Raw genomic sequence first — 16,793 nt, 5'->3', positions numbered from 1 at the left:
TAAATTTTAACTGTTTTCTTATTTTTTAACTAGTCGACCTGTCTAAATTAAAATGTCTGTTTACTCAACAGGGAAATCAGTCACCAGGAACATCTCCAGTTTATGCAGATGAAGTGTGTGTGCAAAGTCAAATGTTTATTTTGCTATATTCTATTTTTCATGTTACACAAACAAACTAACTGATCCAGGCAGCAGTTGATCAGCAACTCCCGTTTTCTGCAAGTTACAATTACTGGTTTTGCGAGTCATGTCTGGTTGCTTTCAAGAGAACAATATTTTCCTTATATAACATCGGATTATAGACAGAAAAGGCTGTCTGACAGCAAAGTAAAGCAGTGAAAATATTCTAATTACAGAGACCCCTTAAAGTGGGGTCATATGGACCACCATCTTCTATACAACCACACTTCAAATAATCCAAACTATCCTTTCAAAGGTGTGTCAGGATAATTTTTTTTTACTTAAGTTTAACATGTCATTCAAGTAGTCAAAAAAAAGTAATGAGGCCAAATTACAGATTAGAATAATGTGACATCATTTTGACACAATATGGTGAGAGAGGGAAGTAAAATGTCTCTTTTGTTGTAGATTTCTATTCTGACAGGTTCATTTCAGTTGATTCATGCTGAGCTATTTCTTCTTGTTGCCATTATTGTGTCCTATTATGTGATTTCACTCCTTTATTCGGGTATTTAGTTTGCTCTTTTTCTGCCGGCTGCAATTCTTGTCTCTCCTTCATCGCTCTGGTGGGTCTTTTGATCGCTCTCTTGCTCCTCAGCTCCGTTTCTATCTCTGTCTTTCTGCCGGAGTTTCCAGGCACACGGTTGGCACCCAAGAACAATCATCAGACTGTAGAGAGAGCTTTAGACCTAGCAACACACACACACTCGCACACACTTTCTTTTTTCTCATGTACAGGCCTGGTCTTGGCCCTGTCCTGCTGCTAGTGCATTCCTTACCCTGCACTGCACTAGCTGCGCTGGCTAGCGAATCATTGCTCACTGCAACAATATCAGCTGTTCTGTAATGCCATCCTGGGGCTTTTTGTTGCTGTGAGACTAGTGTGCACTGGCACAGAGGCTGGCTGTTCCCCAATTTGTTTTTGTCACGTAACAGAGCCTTGAACAAGGGCTTTAGATGGGTTTAATCGCAGCAGCACCTTTTGGTGCATAGCATTAGCCTACAGTATCCCATTAGTGCAACATGTTAGCTGTAGCTGGAGGAGGAGAAGGAGGAGGAGGAGGAGTCAGTGTCGTCATCTGGATTAAAAGATACAGCTCCACTATCAGTCAGCTTCCTCTTGAAATAAACATTATTTAAGATAAGAACAGTGTTAAACACGTGAACATAATACCACCAAAAATATTTATCTACTCTTATTTTTTCTTCCTCTAAACTGATCTCTTTCCTAAAACGTAAATATTTGTATCTAACAAACCGTTCAGGATCCTGTTTCTGATCTTAACATCGTGGTCCCACATATAAAAAAACAGGCATGGAATAAGAGAGAAATAAAAGGGACAAGATTACAAAAATGTATGCCAGAACTACTGGTCAGAGAAAAATCTATCAAATCAAACAGTCTTATGCTGAAAAAAATGTTAAACCAGTTATTATTTATATAATATTATATATCAGGTAAAGAAAAAACAAAAATCACAAATTTATAAAGTGTAGAAACAGCAAGAAGAACAAAGTGACATCAAGTTTTTTTTAACATGGGAGGTTGCAAAATAAGGTTTTTTTAGGGCGGTCAGTCCACCATTTTGGTCCAAGGTAAAATATTTCAACAACTACAAGACAGATTGCCATGAAATTTTGTAGACATCCATGTAGACCTGACCCAGAAAACTCTCATTCTGTCAGTGAATTTCTACTCTTCTGTTTTTTAGCTGTGTCACTGTGCACAGAGCAACGCAGGAGCATCAACATGGCTGCAGACTTTACAAGCCGAAGGCAGGGCAGCGACTGATCTAACGCTCTCTACTCCTGTGATGACTTTCAGTGAAATCAGCTAAACCAGACTGGGGTACAGATTCCTCTACTGCTGTCGACTTTGACATAGTTTAAGTTTAAAACACGAACAGCCAAATCCGATTCAACAGACAAAATTCTGAGTCGGGTACAGCCCTACATCCACGATCCCCAGAGGAACTGACTTGGGTCTGACTTTCCCTTTACCTCCACCATCAGATTCACTTTTGTGTTTTTGAGTAAACTGTCTTGACAACTGTTGTACGGCTGCAACTAATGATTATTTTCACTGTCGATTAATCTGTCTTGTTAGGTCTATAAAATGTCAGAAAATGGTGAAAAATGTTGGTCAGCGTTTCCCAAAGCCAATGATGACGTCCTCAAATGTCATGTTTTGCCCACAACCCAAATATATTCAATTTACTGTCGTAAATGAATAACGAGACGAGAAAATATTCACATTTGAGAAGCTGGAAACAAACAATTATCAAAATGGTTGGCGATCAATTTAATTATTGCTGAATTATTGCTGAAATATTGAATGGATGAACATGACCTTTGGCACACATGGTCATGTCTCTCTCATGATGAATTGATGCAGCTTCAATTAAATCATCAGTGAAATTTTCCCATCAGCCTCAACACCACTCTGTGTTCAGTGCTAATTAGCAAATATCAGCATGCTAACAAGCTAAACTAAGATTGTGATTCTGGTGAGCATTATTCCTGCTAAACATCAACCTGTTGACACTGTCATTGTGAGCATGTTAGCATGATGATGTTAGCATTTAGCTGCTGTGTCTCAGTACATTCACAGAGAGCTGCAGCATGGCTGCACAGTCCTACTCCCTGTGTTTTTCCAGCTGTAGTAAGAATAATGTCAGGATGTACAGTGATGTGATAGAATTTGAACATGGCTGCAGACTAGAGTGGCTTGTCTTCGGTTTCCCTCCTACCTTCCTCTCTCTGAACTCTGCAACTCTCTCCTCTCCTCATCATCCTCACACTTCTTCATTGCCTCTTTTTTTCCCTCTGTCACCTACTCCCTCCCTCAGAGCGCTCTCGACTCCTGCAGAGACATGCTGCGTCATGGAAACGACCGGCTCGGTGTGTGTGTGGTTGTGTGTGTGTGTGTGTGTGCGTGTGTGTGTGGAGGATAGCTAGTGTTAAAGCCACCCTAACAGCACCTCCTGCCGTCCTGCTTGGCAGATCATTATAGGCACTGAAGATTTACAGGGAGGCTGGAGAGACAGAGAAAAGAAAAGAGAGAAAGACGCTGCAGACCAGAAAAATCTGAGGCATTTGTCAGTATTTTTCATAATGTGAATGGTTCTATGACTGTTCAGCTGCAGTCGCTCCCTGAAGTGGATATGACAGACTTCCAGTGCTCATGCAAAGGTTAATGGTTGTTTCTGGCTAATTAAGAACACTAAATTACATTATTCACTAGATGATACACCCTCTGGAGTCTAAGATCATTTTGATTTTGCTGCACATATTTTTTTTTCTGCTGTTATACCAACAGAGGACATCTTTCTCACACAGTTTCATCTAGAATGATAAAAGGGAGTTTTTTATTTAACACAAATACATATTTTTCACCAGAGGAGATAGCTTTGATTGTTCTTTGTCTACTAGTTGATGTACTGATTGAAGTCAACAGAGTTGGCAGTTTCTGTGGTTGTTTCTAAGTGTAATAGTTATTCATAAAAATAAAGCGTAGGCTGCTTTTGAGATCATGTGTGAAAGTGTTGCTGTTATCATCTCACCTTCTGTTAACATCTTTGTAAGACACTACAAGCAGTTTCTTAACAGAGCAAAGTTTTATGGCTCTGCGATGTGACCAAAAATCTTATATTCTGATGTAGCTCGTTTTATATGCAGACATCCTCATTACATTTTCAACTGTACACTTGACAAATAAGTCAGATTTCAGTGTTTTTTCCTTTCTACTTAGAACCTGTGCAAATTTTCATTTAAATATTTTTTCAAGAAAAGTCGAAAACAAAAACAAAAACAAAAACACTCTGACATGATTCTTCCATAGGTGGTAAAAGAGGTCAGTTATGTTAGTTGTGCTTTGGGTACCTGCCTGCAATGTTGATTAGTATGGTTTTGTACGGTTTTCTGGTCTTTTCAGACTTTGATTATGGGCAAGTAGATGTCTGACCCACTTGTCCAAGTGGGCAAAAATAGTTGTGTTGAACCCTGCAATGTTTACTTGCCACTGTACAAATTGTCTTATTTATTAGTAGTTATCAGATAACAACAAAGACTAAAGTTAATTGTCATGTTTAATCTTTTTTTTTTTACAGATAAATCAATCAATCAATCATGTTGTCCACAGAAATAAAAAATGTCCATTCCAGTCAAAGGTGATGTCTTTAAACATCATGTTTTGTCAATCCAAAACCCAAAGATATTCTGTTTAATATGCTAATAAATTAAGAAAAGCAGGAACTCTCCATATTTGAGAGGCTGAAAACAGCATTCTCTGCCATTTTTGCATGAGAAATGACTTTCACAAGTAATCAATATTCAAAATAGTTTATTATTCACCCACTACTACCCAACCCGCTCTATGCAACAGTAGTTGTCCCTCTCTTAGTTACGAGCTCCTCATTTTGTCTTGGCTCATCGGAGGCCTTCTCCTGTTCGAATTACTTCGTTCTGTGTCGCGTTCTCTGTCCTCCATGTTTGTTCGTGTTGCCTTCATGCAGAACTCTTGCTTGCATCCATGCCGTGCGAAAAAACACAAAAAGTCACCCAAATGATGAAAATATTGCTGTGAAGAGTGTGATTTGTAATAGTGCTGGGAGGTAGGGCCTAAAATGTATATCACAGTATAATTTGAAGCATGAATATAATGGCATACATCACCGTATATTGATTTTTCTTAAAATTTAAATATAAATGCATGTGAAGGGTTACAAAACTTATGGCAACTGCATGGCAGCTATTAGTGTACACTTATTAGTACCTGTTTCACATAGTACAGAGGTATTTGAAGAGCATTTAATATGCAAATATTGTATTGTCACACAATATATATGGTCATATCACACAGCCCTACAGTCTGTTGTGCATGTTTTAGGGGCTCAACACTAGAATTCTGTTAGATAGAATATCTGTTTTATCTTCTTTCTCTTCTTTATCAGCAATGAGCAAAACATTCAGATAGTAATTTAATACATTTAATAATAATAATAATAATAATAATAATAATAATAATCTAACATGTAATCTAACTGGCAAAACATGACTTTTACTTCGCAATCATTACGTTAATTATAACTTTTGTAAATTGAAATTATAAAAAGCTGAACCTAAATGAATTTGACAAGGTTTCAGAAAAACGATAAGGGATTCGGATTCATTGAAATGCTGTCAAACCACCCCAGATCTTCTGAGAGTTAGAGGACGTAAAGATGTGAAAGACTGGCAAGCCAAACTGTGGGCACTTTCTTCTGTGGGAACAGGAGAGAAGAAGTGCCTGAGCTGGTGGATCCAGCCCCCTCCCCATTCTCTGTTCTCCTTAAGCCTCACTGTATTCACTGCATTGTGTGTATGCATGAGTGTGTGTGTGTGTGTGTGTGTGTGTGTGTCACAGAGTAAGAAAGACTAAAATGCCACAGACAGACACGCAGTGCTTTGGCAGCACTTTCACAGCCCACAACGATAGAAAAGGAGCCATGAAAATCTCCTAATTATACACACACACACACCACAGTGTTCAGAATGAGACAGGAAACAGGATTTCTGCTGTAAAATGGGTTTATATGTTCATTATTGATGAAGCGACAGAAATGCTTGGATTTGGAGTTTATCACTGCATACTGTAAATGTCACTGTGTGAAGTTGTGTGGGGGGGGTGTTTCTCTTTCTGACAGTCTTGCAGTAGACTCTGTTTCCACTAAGAACTGTGACGAGGCAAAATATTTCAGGTGTTATGTGTGAGCTTAACATCAATTTGGAGGTGTTACATTACAATTTTTTGATTATATTCATTTTAAAATGTTGATATTTGAGGGTAAACATCCCGCCAGCTTTTAAAATCATGAACTTGTACCTCCAAATAAATTACCTCTAAATAATTAATGTCATTGAAAATATCTATTTAATAACTCCACTTTTGAAATAATTCACCCATAAACATGACTCTTTTTGGAAGTTTTGTTCATGCCCCACTTATTTCTCCTGGCCAGACCAGTCAATACACGTACGTCTGTGACAAACACTTCGCTACAGGTTAGTTAATGATGTTACTGAGTAAATTATATGTGTGCTGATTGTGCCTGTAGGTCAAATCGAAGTGAATCAAAAAAGAGCGAATCACAGAAAAGTGGAGTTTGGTTTAATCGTCACATTCAACAACAGTACAGCAGTATAAAGTCATGTTGGAAGTGAAGCAAAAACCAACCTGTTTTCTACTCCTTTCATAGTAAAAGGCGGCTGAATTTCACCACCGTCCTCCCCTAAATTGTCAGGAGATCGACGTCCTTGACTAAGTAACACTGACTATGAATAAGTACCTCATATAACCCCACTTAAAAAAAAAGCCTCTATCTATTCAACACTGAATAAATTGAAAAAATCTTGCTTCATTGAAGCCCAATCATCACACTTTGAGTTGAAGTTTCTCTTTTGAATGGAGTGAACTTACTAAACTAACCCTGTATTTAACAGAATTGTGGGATTTAGGATTTGGCACAAAAGTCTTGCACTGCAGCTCTTAAAAGCCTTTGTGCTCTTGCTCTCTCCTTTAACTTCTCAACTTCGTTTGAGAGGAAGTTCAATTGAAGCTTTTAGAACAACTTTTTCTGTATTTTTTATTCATGAAAAAATGTGCAGCACCCCTCACCTGTCTGCTTTCTCCCTCTCTTTGCCACCCCTGCTCCCTCCGTCTCTATCATCCTTCTTTTCCTCCCCGCCTCTGTCCCTTCTCCTTCGTTCAGGTTTGTCAAAGTCCTTCCCATTGGATAACTCTCTGTTCGACAGCTGGCTCGCCCAGTCGGTTCAGATCACCGCCGATGACATGCTGAGCCAGTGGGCCCTGGGTGCCCAGCATCGGGACAAGAGCGGCAGCCTCCTCTCAGACCAGGTAGGGCTTCAGCAGCAGGACGCCTGCAGAGTGATGCTTTCTCTGAGTTGATTGTAATGTAGCATATTTAGCACCCTTTCTTGAGATCTGGTACAAATCATGTCCTACCAAAAAAAACTTTAAAATTACTAACACCAACACTTGCAATTTTTCTGATAAGAATGTATTTGTTAAGGATTTATCTGTGGTTTGCTTTAATTTTTTTAATTTATAACCTTTTCCAGAAAACATTCCTTGTCCCAGACAAGAATTCATAACTTCACACAATTTTAAAACGTGTTAAAGGCCTTCAAAATCTAAACCTAACAATACTACTTGGAAGTAGATTTTTTAATGAAAATGTTGGCCTTTTACAGTTGTTTTTTTCACAAAAACATGATTTAATCAGAGATAAAAAGGTTTAACTATACCCTAAGGACCCCTGTCTCACTTCCTGGTTAAAAAAAAAAAATCAGGAATACTGCTCAAGCACTGGTAAGCGTTCTATTTTTCCACAGATTCATTAAATAATACTTCTATCAGATGCATCTCAACCATAACTTGGCAAATGTAGCCCTTCTAAATCCAAGCTAAATAAGTAAATAAAGAAATAATTAGCATTTAAAAGGTATATTTTGATTAGCCTTAACAGAACTCTCTGCAACTTTAACAATAAAATGGTTACTCACCAGGCCAAGGCTGTGAAATTAAAAAATACAACATTTTGTCAACTCCATCAGATATTCCATCAACATTTAACAAAAGAAATCACTAGGCAGGTTGTACCATTACAAGGTTTAATGGCCAAGAGTTTGATCTTTTAAACTATACTTTTCCAGCATAATTGAAGAGTAAAAATCCAAAGTCCCTTAAAATACAGTTTTGTCCCAATTCTGAATAATGTGAGTGATGAACAGATGTTACTTTAATGCAGCAATGATTTGAATTCAGTTGTGGAATTTCACTTCAATACTTAAGAGATAAAAAGTGATCTGCAAGCTGAACATAATTTCCGTGTCAGACAGCACATGGATCAGAAGAGTTAAAGGAGGAGGTGGATTACATTAGACAGAGCTGCACTGTGCCTCTTGGCAGTGAACGGCAGCAAAATTCAGACAGCTGAAATCGGCAGTAGCGTCAAACAGTCCATCACCTTTCGAACTGATTCCCTGTCCATTTCACTGGTGGACAAAAGTAGTGCCAGAAGGTAGCCTGTCTGCAGGCATGATTGAGACTGACATCCAAAGGTACATAAAGTTCTTTGACAAAAAAAAATTGACTAGGAAGCAAAAGGGCTAAAATCCAGACTAAACTGATGTCCACAGAAGTAGAAAAATGTGTAGACGAGGTAAACAAACTTAGCTGTCATAATCGTAACGTAACAGCTCATACTGCCTGTCGTGTGAAATGACAGAATACACAGATTACATAGGTCATTTTTTGCATGTTGGCGCACTTAAATTTGCAAAAGGTTTCATGTTAACAATTAGCCTACTTTTCCATACATGTGCTAAGTCAGAATATTTGCTCTTAACTTCATAAATTTCCCCTTAGCTTATGTTATCTGAGCACTGGTACAACAGTGAATCAAAACTTAGTCACAATTTAAAGATTGATTCGGTAAGAGGAGGTTTAGGAGGATCTGTTGGCAGAACATGGCATAAATGTAATATAATATTAATTCAATATGTTTTCATTGGTGTATAATCACCTGAAAATAGGAATTTTTGTGTTTGCATTACCCTAGAATGAGCCGTTTACATCTACAAAGGGAGCATGTCCTCTTCAATGGAGTCTGCCATATTGAACCTCCATGTTTCTACAGTAGCCCCGAGCAGACAATTCAATTTCATAATGGAAAAATGGATAAATATCTACAGGAGACATTAAGTGTTTATCATGTATTTATTTTGCCACATCTGCAAGAAGACACAGCACTTCAAGGCTGGATTACAAAGCTTCTGAAAAGAATATGACTGCACAGCCAAAGTTGTAAAGGCACAATGCTAGTGTTAGCATTAGCTTAATGTTAGCCTTTCCTGCTTAACTTACTGTGGAGCCTACCCCATCACCGTTTCAGCAGTTGGGTAACAACAGACAAGACTTTTGTTGGTCTTGAGAAGCTGCAGCGTCTATTAACAAACACATTGGAACCATTTACTGCTGGACTGACAGCTTAGTGTTAAGTTGCTCTCCCTCACTTGCACACTGCACACACTTACATATTGCCCTATTTCTTAAAGGAGTTACACTTCACTGATGGCGGTATGCTTCAATAAAGTCCAATAAAAAATAATTATTAAGGCAGTCGTTGTAAGCTATCTCAAAGTAATATTTTGCTTTGTCACTGTGGTAAGAAAAATCCATACCGTCACAGCCCAACTCACTGCCAAATACCACAAAACTGTACACCCTGGTCCTTTAAAGAATAAGCCTGGTGTGGTGATATTTATATCTTTATTTCTGTCAACGAATCCAATAAAAATGCTAAAATAATTAGTTGATCCTGCTGATAAAGATTTCCTGTGTGGCCAAAGCCTGATCCAGCATATTTCCCTGTCCAATAAAACTCCACTGCTGTCCAAACCATTATAAACACATCATTGACTTTCATTGCTGCACTGGATGACAACATGTTCTTTCATTATGATAAACATGTATTAAGTTGCAGCTGAGAAAAGTCCCCGACAAATGGACTATTAACCTCTGTTTTAAAAACAAATGCTAAAAACCACAGTGCCCAGTTGTTTTTGGAATCATTTAGTCTTATCTTCTAAGTGAAGGTATATACTCATGACCTGTTTTCACATTGTTGGTTTTGCTTTTTCATAGGATTTGTTGACAATATAAAAAATACAGAATACAGTCTTAATATCCTTTACGTGATGTCAGCAGCAGTTTCTAAAGTGGTTTTCACCAAAGAACTGGCACTCTTGTGAGGACAGAACTACTAGCTTGAATCCTGAGACATTAACAGTCACCAAGAATCAAATTGGTGAATTCTGCTAAATTCAGAGTTTCCTTCTGTGTAGATGAAAGAAGACGCGAGTAAGCCGTCTTACTTTACAATCTAGGCTCATTGATCCAGCTGACATCAGAGATTCCGTGCAAATTGTCCACTAACTGTCTCTGTGATCATCCCTCAAACACTGTGGTCAAAAGTATTGTTTAAATTTTAGGTATTTAAATTTATAATGTCATCAAAATCAAAATGTTATGTTGGTCTTTTGACGCTACAGTTTTTTTTGTCTCCTCTAATATCAGTTAACAAGCCCTTTGAGGAACATTTGGGATATTTGCTGTATAAATAAAATGGACTTGATGAAAGTTGAGATGAGCCATTTGTACTGTAGGCCTAAACTTTATCTACTACACTAACTTTGTATAATTCTGACGAGTGAAAAGTTAGCATTATTAAACATTATTATGTTTCCAACACTGAAAATCCACATAAACGTTTTCCACTTGAAAGTCAAAAGTCACAATTCACAGAAAAGAGTCAAGCCTCCACACTTGAAACCACATTCAAACAGTTATTTTGACTCTGAATCAGGACCTGTTGGATTGTATCTTTATATAAGTGGAATTTTGAGTTGTGTGAGTTTTTGCTCACCCCTCATTGTGGTTCGATGACAGAGCTGATGGTCAGAGCGGAGCTGCACTGTGGTTGACCTGCTGTTCTCCTCAGGAATGTGCTCTGTTTGTGTATTGATTGGCAGGGGGCTCCGACCAGAATGCATGATATAACTCCATTGTTTCATGAAGAAAAGAAAAAAAACGGGAACATGGCATTTTTCAGTTAACAGAAACGTCTCATGAAGAGATTAAACATCACAATATCAGATGCCGTTAGAATACGTCAGCTTTGTCATTTGATATTTTGTTTGACAACGAAATGTCTTGTGACATCAGTTGTGCACATCCTCCACTGCTGAGTGGGTAGGTGGAGGTGGTGGGTGGGTAGTTTTTGTTCCAAAATATTACCGGCAAGCTGAAGTTTCAAAACCAGAGAGCAAGCACCAGGCAAATTAATTGCTGTTTTGATCAACAAGCAATGTTCCTGATATATCATGAAGATTTTGCGTAAAACCTTTCAACATGAAGTGACTTCTCTTCTGATTTAAGGCTGAGTGATGCCAACTGTTAGATGCGGACAGTGTAGCCAATAGTTCAAGTGAGATACAACCAGGTTCACATGTCACGATGTGTTCAATGACCATACAGATCATCTTTAATGTTTGTTGTACAACGTTTGTAACATTGCGCTATAATTTGAACTCGTTATCACTTATGCCACTGGGCCAGCTAAGTCAATGTAGTGATATAGATTGGTTTAATATTATATGTTGAGTTTCTTGTCTTATTTGTCAACAAATTTATCAAACTGTGGTCATGAATAACCTGGTGGTTTCCCAGCGGTTCACAACAGGCTTAAAATTGATTTCACTCGATAAGAATTCAGAATCTCAACTACTGGGGTTAAAAAGTTGTCTTGACAGGAATGAGGCAGAGGAGCGATCAGCTGGGGCAGTGCGGGTGTGATAAAAGGCCACTGTGGCCTCAGGGCTTATAATTTTTTGAGGGTTATAAGGCCAAACTGAGGGGGCACTGCGGCTGTGAAATTCTTGCCCTGCTCTTATCGTCCATCTCCTCTTTCATCTCCATTGCCTGTCTTTCCTTTTCTCACCTCCTCTCTTGTTGTCGTCAGCTCCTGCAGGGCGAGGAGAGTCTGCTAAACCTCATGATGGAAAACTCCATGCAGTCCACCTGGAAAACTCCCCAGCTGGGCCGCAAACCACGAGGGAGCAACAAGCCCCGTGCTCGAGGACACCCACAATCCGCAACCCCCACCCAGCCCCAGACGCACCTGTCTGCAGCGGCTGCCTCCGCCGCCTGCAGCCCCTCCACTGCAAAGAGCCTCTGGGCAAGCGTGGCGGAGGAAAAGCCTGGCCACGTGGGCCGGAAAGGGGAACGGTCCCGGGGCTCCTCCAAGGCTTTACACCATCACCTTCATCACCACCAGACCCGGAGCTCTGACCTGCACAGGGACCCTCCGCCGCAGCCACCCATTTCCAAAATGGATTCCTGTCACATCTCAGAGGACCCTGGCCGCTGGGACAGCATCCACACTGGGAATGGTGTTGCATCAGCTGGATCTGGTTTCACTGCGAGTTCATCTCCACCTCCAGCCTCCAGCCCCGGGGTCACGGTGCCCGACACAGGGGCACTCCTTCGTGGCGGTACCCCACGTCTCCGTCTGTCGCGCCAGGGTAAATCCAGAGGGAGGGGCTTCAGTGGAGCATTGGAGTCGGTGGACCTACCACTCACAGGAAAGGACACATCCCTGCTGGACTCTGCTGAGACTGACGGGTACTTCTCTGATGGCGAGCAGAGCGATACGGACACACGCTCTGGCAGACGCAAACTCCGCTTGCCGCAGTTGCATTCTGGGAACGAGGACCTGCTGAGAAGGAGCGTGCTGGCATCCTAAAGCACTGAGACTCCAACTAACACATACACACACACACACTCACACACACATACACACAGTTATCCAAGCAGAGTCCCGCTGGCTAATTGTTTCTCCATCTGTGCCCAGTATACAGTCTACAAAACATGGCTGTACGGCTTTGTTCAACCAAATCCCCGCCACATTCACCAGTGGAAATCTCTTCAGCTCTTACCTGCTTTGTTTCTGGGGTGAATTTGAATGTAGCTGTTTTGCCTGTCGTACAGTAAAGCTTCTCCACCGGACTGTAGTTTCTCGTTAGCTTGCCACAAGATGCGATACATTCAGCAAATAGGAAACAAACATTACCTTTAGTCTTTTGTTTTGTTTTGTATTTCAGATTCATTGAGTTTCTGGGCGTTTAAGAAGTACCCATTTCTGGCCTCATGTCTGTGGTATCTGCCAGACTTGGGAACAAACACTTCGGGGCATTATTATTATTATTCAAGCTGGTTTCAGGGTCTGCTTCGCTCTTGGTCTTTACGGCCTGAGACGCATCCAATGAGTCCTTGTTTTCTTGAATATGTTCAGTGGAAAGACAATTTCACACCAGAGCTGGTCTGAATATGTACAGATGGTGACATGGGACAACATGTATTCAGCCTTGAAAAGCACAACTAGCTAGTCGTAAGAGCTGTAATGTAAGCACTCGTGTGTATAATAGATGCTCATTCAGGGTTGGGGTCAGTTCTCATCATGTTGACTCAGTTGTAAAATATACTCTAAAGCCGTTATATTCAAATTTATCTTAACAGATTTCCAACTTTTCCAGTTTCTCAATAGTAAGTAGACTGACCTCAGCCCTGGTGCTCATTCAGATTGTCACACAGAGACACAAACACACAGACATACTGACACACATACTACTATAAGCAAATCCCTTTGCTCACATCACAGCCGTTGAAATATTTGATCTGACTTTTGTCAGCTGCTTTCAAATTCTTCCTAATTCTCAGTTCTGGTTTTGTTTTGTTTTGTTTTTTGTTTTTTAGCCTAAATCTTTGGAGAAAATTCATCGTAGAAACTCTGTGCCTTCTGTCGCTTGCCCTGTGCCCCTACCTCCCCTCAAACCCCGACACCCACCCACCCCCAACCTTATCAGTCAACCAAACAATCATTAAGTAGATCAATCAGTCGTTTTTCAATCGGATTTGTAACAATCAAACCAAAAGGAAATCCCGTAGGATTGGTTACCGGATGTAGCCAGCGTTGGGCTCCTTGTCACCTTAACAATTGCCTAGTGCCTGAAACAAAGATGTAAATGCAGCGTTTGCCATTAATCAACAAAGCATCTGCAACAGTTAGCAAAGCAGAGCCACACCGTACTATCAGTGCAAAGAGCTGCCTACTGTTCTGTGCCCCCCCTAACTAGATCACTGGAGTCCAGAGCCATCGATAATCTGAGTTTGGCCACGTTACACTGTGACAACCACATCGCTGCAACAATAGATACACATGGAGAAGCCTGCTAGCCAACTGATTTTTGGAGTGGTGGCAAAACAACTAAAGGTCAGTTTTGTCATTTGGATAGTCTGTTTTTTTTTCTCTGTCTGCAGTATGAATCAAAAATTCTAAAGTATTCAAGTTTCTTGAATAAAAATGTGCGTACATTTTGTGCAAAATCACAAAGGTGTATAAACACAGAAGAGTCTGTAACTGCAGACTGTTCTCATTTGACATTTGACGAATTGATGAGACAAAGCATGCGAGTGCAAAGGACTGCCATATCCAGATTCATTTTAAACAGTCTGGACGGCAAAACAAAAGCACATGTGAAATGCGATTCCAATCAGATTTCTACAGCTGCATCTGAGTCTGGATGCTCAAATCAGATTTCAGAGTGTCTTTTGCATCACTCACTCACACGACAACAATGCGTTAGTAGTGTTTCTCCCCATATTTTTAAGTTGTTTTTTTTTTTTTTGGCTTTAGTTTTACAAATATAAAATCTCTATGGGTCATCACAGAAAGTGATGATTTGTACATGGAGAGGAAGTAGAGATGCGTTGTCTGTCTTTATTTATGTCAACAGTCTGGACACAAATTTGATTTGATCACTTTCAAATAACAGTGCAGACAATCTGCATTAAAGATCTGATTTGGAAAAACAAATATGATTTGCTTGCAGTGTGAATAAAGCCAAAATAATATTGACTCAAAATATCCACTTACTTGCTTTTGAAGCTTTCAATCACAACTTGCAATCTTGGCTGGTTCAGGTGTCATCACATGACCCAAGAGTGGAAAAACTGGTAATATGAGCATTTTAAAAAAATTACTTGTTAACATAAAATGCTGGTTAACATGAGCATCCAGTGTGCAGTTTATCCACGTCATTGTATGATTTGTAGTTAGTGAAATCATTAAAAGTCCACTTATTTGTTTACTATACGAAGCCACCAGAGGTCACAGTGCAGTTTTCAGGCAACCAGCATTAAGAGAAATTAGTTAGTCATACTTATATCACCCATGTGTATCTACAATGCCCAACACTGTTTTATTCAGTTAAGCAGGTTTATGGCACCAGCATGGCTGTCATATAAGTTTGACGTGAACAAGCTCTCGTTACTGATGGCTCTGCTGCACCTGTTCTCCTGTTAGACGAATGATGATGATGATGTAATAATCAGCTTCAGAGGCCTGCGCTCTTAAGTTCTTGAATTGAGTTGTTTGTAAATTTGTTTTTACAAAAGACTTTTTTGTTCTCTCAGAGAGTTGTATTTTGTACTTAAAGCAGTCCATGGTATTCTCAGGGGTTAAAAAAACATTTAAAAAAAGAATAAAATGTTAGAAAAATTTATGGAAAAAGCGACGTAAGACATAGATACATATATATATATATATACATACATATTTTATATCGTATATAGTATATATATATATATATATATATATATATACATACATATATACAAAGTGATGTGTGTATGTCTAGAAACTTCCTTATTTGGCAAGCTTCACTGTTTGAACTCCTTCACGACTACTACTGAGCATGTTCCTCCTCTCAGTATGACCACATGACCATCAGCCCTGGGTTCAACAGTCTCAACCAATAATTAATGGTCATTTTAACTTGTTTTGAGTCACCAGATGATGGTAAACTACAAGAAAGGACTGTCTTTACATTCTCTCAGCTTTCTTGCAGCTAAAACTCCACCCATCTGGTTCCAAATTAGGGTGAAATACAGCATCACAAGTGATTTTAAGGGCTGCTTAACCCAGGCCTGATGAACAGATACTCAAATAGAGGTGCAAGTCCAATCTACTTCCTCTGTTGTTGTTTTTTTTTTCTGTATGGACAGCTTCTAACCTGTCTTCTAAAGTGACCACGCCAAAGAACAGATTTGTGTATCAACAAGGCAGCATATTTACATCTTATGTACACAAAAACACACATACACGTGCTCCGTCTCTGGTTTTCAAGATGAAGAATGTTAGATAAGCATGTCAGACAACAGATCCAGATCTCACCCAGCTCCATATGGTTCAGTCAAATCTGCTGTGGTGTTACGTGACCCCCTCCAATGCAGGGGGCGCTGTTAATTCCACCACCAATAAACCCAACCTGGGTTCTCATGGGGGCTTCACATAGGAAAAGCCTGTTGGCGATGGTTGTTAAATGCAGACTCACACATATTAACCCCCTTCAGAAAAAAGCCAAATGCTGCTGAACTGAACATACAGCTCATACACACACACACACACACACACACACACACACACTCACACGAGAGCTGGTATAACAGGGTTATAATGTACAAGATGACTAGTTTTTTATGTATACAGTATGTGGTCCTGACTGCATCAGGAAGTATAAGCTTACTCAGAGTAAAACGCCCCCCAACAGCAGGAGAGTATTATTACAGGTGACAGCGCAGCATGTCTGTCTCTTCTGTCCTTTAGGTGTAGCCATCGTAGAAGATTCACATTATGAGTCCTCCTCACTCGTCTCTTTTTCACCAAAGAGAGGCAAAGTGTGGGAAAACCCCTCTTTTTAAAGGCAGGATTTTGTGTTTAAGTGTGCAAAGTAACAGCACAGACACTGGACAGGTGGAGGGATTTGGACTTCTACGTTGGCTACCATTATTACAACCCCCATGGAAACTGACCATAACAACACACACAACAACAATAACTGCAACAAAAGCTTGTGTTTTGATGCGAGGATGTGGCGACATGTCATTAACAGCCCACAGAATCCTCCGCCAGGTGGTTACCATTCATGTGTTG

General features: G+C 39.8%; 1 protein-coding gene across 2 annotated transcripts in view; it reads left to right on the top strand.

Annotated features, from left to right (window-relative positions):
- Positions 1 to 13,309, top strand: part of jade2 (jade family PHD finger 2) — a 255,881-nt gene extending 242,572 nt beyond the window's left edge. For both annotated transcript variants that reach the window (XM_084729924.1, XM_084729922.1), the window contains 2 exons: positions 6,930 to 7,075; positions 11,763 to 13,309. In XM_084729924.1, the coding sequence (XP_084586050.1) occupies positions 6,930 to 7,075; positions 11,763 to 12,545 (929 nt within the window). In that variant the 3' untranslated portion in view covers positions 12,546 to 13,309. The remainder of the gene's footprint in view (positions 1 to 6,929; positions 7,076 to 11,762) is intronic.
- The last annotated feature ends 3,484 nt before the right edge of the window (positions 13,310 to 16,793 follow it).

This window comes from Lutjanus erythropterus, chromosome 11 (genome assembly GCF_056507025.1).
Source record: "Lutjanus erythropterus isolate fLutEry1 chromosome 11, fLutEry1.hap2, whole genome shotgun sequence".
Lineage (NCBI taxonomy): Eukaryota > Metazoa > Chordata > Actinopteri > Lutjaniformes > Lutjanidae > Lutjanus > Lutjanus erythropterus.
This window is presented reverse-complemented; position numbering and strand designations above follow the sequence as displayed.